Source organism: Sinocyclocheilus anshuiensis, unplaced genomic scaffold (genome assembly GCF_001515605.1).
Source record: "Sinocyclocheilus anshuiensis isolate Anshui unplaced genomic scaffold, SAMN03320099.WGS_v1.1 scaffold3203, whole genome shotgun sequence".
Lineage (NCBI taxonomy): Eukaryota > Metazoa > Chordata > Actinopteri > Cypriniformes > Cyprinidae > Sinocyclocheilus > Sinocyclocheilus anshuiensis.
The window spans coordinates 13,530-18,379 of NW_015544540.1; the positions used below are offsets into that span (position 1 = coordinate 13,530).

Genomic DNA, 4,850 nt, shown 5'->3' on the forward strand with positions numbered 1-4,850 from the left:
GCTAGTATATTTTATATATTTATAAAATGCAAAGAGGTCTAACTTGTTTAAACATACCTGAGGCAATGTAGGGGCCCCGGAGGAGCCACACGTGCCACGCTGGCTCCATTAACTGTGCTCAGATGCACCTCAGAGATGCAAAGTGTTATTGAGGAAGACTGAAGCCTCGTTTTCACCACCTCTAACGGACAGGTCAGGATCGCACCCACCGTGCCTCCACATCTGAGAGAAACAAACAAAACAAAAAAATCAGGGACAGTACAATTGAACTTTTTCTGCACATAAGAATCGATTAAAAGAAATCAAGCTGAAAATATGGTCAAATTCTGTCAATAGCAGACAAAAGTTGATCTCACAATGTGGGTGAGTCATCCCATGACTTCTTATCTGAAAGCCAAGAGACTTCAGTCGAACATCACAACTTTCCATTAATCGGCTCCAGCACTTGCACTCGTGCCACAAGATGTGGGTCAACAAACACAGTAACCCAAACCACCCCTCACGTGCCGAAAACAACCTGATATCAGTGTTTTCCAATGGAAAAAAACGGCATCTGAAATCTGAAGTGTGATACATGTAATACAAATCTAAAGCTACAGAAATGTTGCTGAGGAACAGCTTATTAGATAAAGATAATAAACTAAACAAAGGTGTCATTCAATACATGTAAAAAACAGTATCATATAGCAATACCATGGTACATTTGATCATTATTTTCATATATGAAAACACTGTAAGATAAAATGGTATGCGATACTGTGCAGTTACTAATAACAGGAGCAGATGGGAAATAACGATGGGATAAAAAGTCAGATTTGACTGTGTCATATAGACAGAGAGTCCATGAGAGTGCCAGTCAATAGTTCTATTTTAAACACTGTGCTGGTTTATTTGAGGATAGATATTTAAAGCACAGGCTATAATCACGATGGGCACAGAATATCAATGTCAGGCATGATGATGCTCTCTTGCAAGTTCAGGAAAGCAGACTACCGTAACAGATCAGTTCCAGAAAACTATGACTGTCATTTATAAGAACACATAATTTCTGTTAAACTAACTTATTACCGTTTTGATTCAAGTAAAGAATAAAGCTTTAAACCTTCCATTTAATTTATTTTTCTTTTTATATGCCTAGAGACATATTTTAAAGAAAAAGAAAGCAAATATCCTGAGGTTTCTCTCTCTATATAGACTGTAATATAGACATCAGTGCGGCTGAATTCAAGGTCTCTTGGGATGGCGGTGCTAAATTATGCACATTATACTGCAAACCACAATGCGTTTTTATTTAGGTTTGTTTGTACTTGTTGATTTTCTGTCTGATTCAGAATCAAGCTGAATGTCTATATATCAGTGACTCACTAAGTGAAGATTGTGTTGAAAGTCACATCATAAGAGTCATTATATCTATAACAGCTGTCAGTTCCTGTGTTACAGCAGATACATTCATATAAACTCATACAATTGTATCGCGATTTATTCGTCACATATTTGAATCGATTTTCATCCGGCTCACGGTTAATCATTACATCCCTATCTTACATAAATAAAAATATATTGTTTTTGAATTAAAATTCTGAATTCTGTAATGAGACCTAATAAAGCTACACTAGGAATATCCAAAACCTGAAATCAACTTCAAACTCTTAGTCTTTCTTCCTGGCATATCAAACAAAAACTCAATTGTTCTCTTATATAGTTGATGTGATGGTAATAACAGTAGCATGGGGTACAGTTTTTTATAAATAAATCAAATCAATAAAAACACACATACATAAAGGATCTGAAAACATGTTCATAAGAAAAGTGCAAACTTTCCCTAATTTTAACACATAAGACTCAAAGGGGAAGTTAAAGTCTTGGGAAAACTCCAACAAACTCCAGTAAATGTAACCTTTTAAACATAAGTAAACGTAATCTATAAAGACAAAAAACACAAGAAAGTTATTCAAAAAATGATTGTATATTCCTTAAACTAGTATAGCTGTGTTTCATATATATATATATATATATATGAACAGTAACATATAAAAAACAGTAACATATAGAAAACAGTTTATATAATAAATTCTAATAATAACAATGAGCTATTATTAGTATTTTTGTTAGTAGTAGTACTAGACTTTAGCTGTTTACGTTTTAAACGCTATGTTTGTTAATGTGAAGTAATCTTGATGAGTAAAGCGGTCTTACCCTCCAGCAAACAGATGCACCAGCGTGTCTCTCTGGCTCATCTCGGCTCATGCTCTCCGGGATGCACCGGACTGGGCAGCAGTTAATGTCCGTGCGGTGCTCATGCGGAGGGTGCGAGTCGCGCTCGTTACTGGTGACTTTATACGACCTCAAAGCGCCTCGGCGCGGCTTCTTCGCCTCCAATAAACCCCCGCTGATCGATCCACGGTCGTCACTTCTTCAATAGTTGGTCTGAAAGTGAGTGTGCGGTGAAGAGGTGATTACATATCACTGATCTGGGTCAAAATCCAAGTGGCAGGTCACATCAGGGAGTTAAGAACGTGCGCGGACTTCACCTTCTTCGTGTACGCTCTCACACACACATTCTGCTACGTAAACGCGCTTACAGTTCACTCTGTCGATGGACCAATCAGAGGGCGCAAAACAAAAGCGTCTATTGGTCGATTTCAGTTCAGAGCCCGCCTCCATCAAGCGCCTTTCACGTGATCACTGCCCTTTCACACACAAATTACCGTCATGGGTTACATACAGATATAATAAAATTAAAATAAAAAATGACTAACTTTGCCAGAAACAACTAAACTATATTATTTTATGCATAATACACTGGAAAAAATACCCCAATTTAACTCAGAAATTGCTAGTAAATTTTTACAAATATTTACAAAGAAAGGCATTTAATTAAACATGAAATTCTGTAAAAAGTAGAAAGCATATTCTTGTAAAACATACTCCAATAGACTTTGTTTTATTTACAACTTGTTATAACAGGCCGCTGCACTCTTTGGTCCCAGAAAGTGTTTCTTTTTCTTTTTAAATAATAATTATTTTTCTTTTAATTAATAATTTTTACAAATGTAATTATTATTTTTCTTTTTTTCCCTTTATTTTCCCTGGAGGATCTCGTATTTGTCATAAAGTTAGAGTTATTTATTTTATTATTTAGATTTTTTTTTTTCTAAATAGAGAGGACGCATTTTAAGTTGATTTTCTGTCATTGTGATTTTTTTAGACCTTTACTTTGTTTCTTTTGGCATCTGCAAATGGGAGGAGAAAAATTTCAAAATGGATAATCTTAAACTGTACTTTGACAGCAAACAATAACTTTGTGCACAAAACACACTCTTTTATTGACACTGTATGTCTTCCAAAACAAATTAAAAGCATAGTTAACTCTTTCCCTGGGTGGCTACTGAAATTGGACCAGAAATCATAGCATACTTGCAAGTTTCTTTTGTCTGACTGTGGAATTGCACTTGAATTGTATTTTTTTTTTTTATAGTATACAGACATATAAAGCAGAATTATTGGGTCTATGGTGTGTGAATGGGTAACTGTTTTACTTGGACGCTGTAGGTCATCGATTTATTAACATGGTGATGATCAGTAAAGTCTTTGCACATGTCTTTAACCTAGACAAAACTTGTAGCTGTTCCTACCCCTAAATCAAATTATTACAAAAGTATATCCTAACAATTATCAGATGCAAAATGCAATTAACAAACTTAAAATATTCAACCAAACATAATTAGTTGTATAATTAACAGAGACATTTGCAGCTGTTTCTGTATGTTCAAGAGAGATAGAGACACAAAGGCTGAGATGACACATCTGTCAGTAATAGGGCGTTTTAGTAGACAGAGGCTCTTTGAACAGTGTGTGCTCTGTGTAAACAGGCAGATCTATATTTAAAGTGATTCAATCTTCTGTTCATTCAGGTTGTGGCAGTATGTATGAATTTAATTATATAAGTCACATGAGTCAGTGCGGCAAACATGCATTAACTTGCAAACCTGTCATAGACAGTCAATGTGCGTATGCAAGTGTGAGAGGGTGGAAATCACTCATTTTTTCTTCTTTTTTTGCGGAAGAAAGGTAATTATTAGTGTAGTTCTCTTATTGGAATCCAAACGGTCTCTCTGTTGCATAGCTCCTCATTCCCTTCTGCTCCACTATTCCTTACAAACTCGATAATTGATGAACCTTTTCACAGTTTGAACTGAACTGAACCAACACTGAACGGACTTGAACTTAATAATTACACTATACTGTCTTGTTAGAGCTGCTTTACAACTTCACTTGAACTCCTGAAATAAGTTCAGCAAGAACAAACACACAACAAAATACCAAAAACATACGAATGCATCGCCAAAGAGCAATTTAGTACTGTAATGGGTCAGTCGTCGATACTTGAACTGGCTACCAGTTCAAATAATGTAGAATCAGTACAAACAAGCACAGAGCATACACACACACACACACACCGGCATAAAATGACAGACAGTAAAGAAATCTAGCCTATGTTAAATGCAAATAACACAGTGCAACTAGCCATATAATTGTGCATACTTGCAAAATAAATAGGCTCACTATTATTACTAGTATGCTTCAAAAGGAGTGAATATAGTCTGCAACAAGGGTAAACATTGTTTGTAGGTCACACTCCCAGCCAAATTCAAGAGACATTTAATATATACTTTGGACACTTGATATCCAGTGTTTATGTCACCCTCACATCACCACAACAGCGTTTTGTCATCTATGACCAGCAGAGGGAGCAATGAAACTCAACAATAATATGTCTGACACACACACACACACACACACAGGTTTGTTTTTATGGTTTATGGGGACTCTCCATAGGCGTAATGGTT

The 4,850-nt window shown here is 35.8% G+C and overlaps 1 protein-coding gene across 1 annotated transcript in view; it reads right to left on the minus strand.

The window, feature by feature from the left end:
• Positions 1-2,584, minus strand: part of LOC107698200 (solute carrier family 25 member 36-A-like) — an 11,990-nt gene extending 9,406 nt beyond the window's left edge. Inside the window, exons 1-2 of the mRNA XM_016499163.1 lie at positions 2,197-2,584; positions 58-222 (exon numbers count right to left, since the gene is read on the minus strand). Coding sequence (XP_016354649.1) covers positions 58-222; positions 2,197-2,237 — 206 coding nt within the window. The 5' untranslated portion in view covers positions 2,238-2,584. The remainder of the gene's footprint in view (positions 1-57; positions 223-2,196) is intronic.
• Between the last annotated feature and the right edge of the window lie 2,266 nt (positions 2,585-4,850).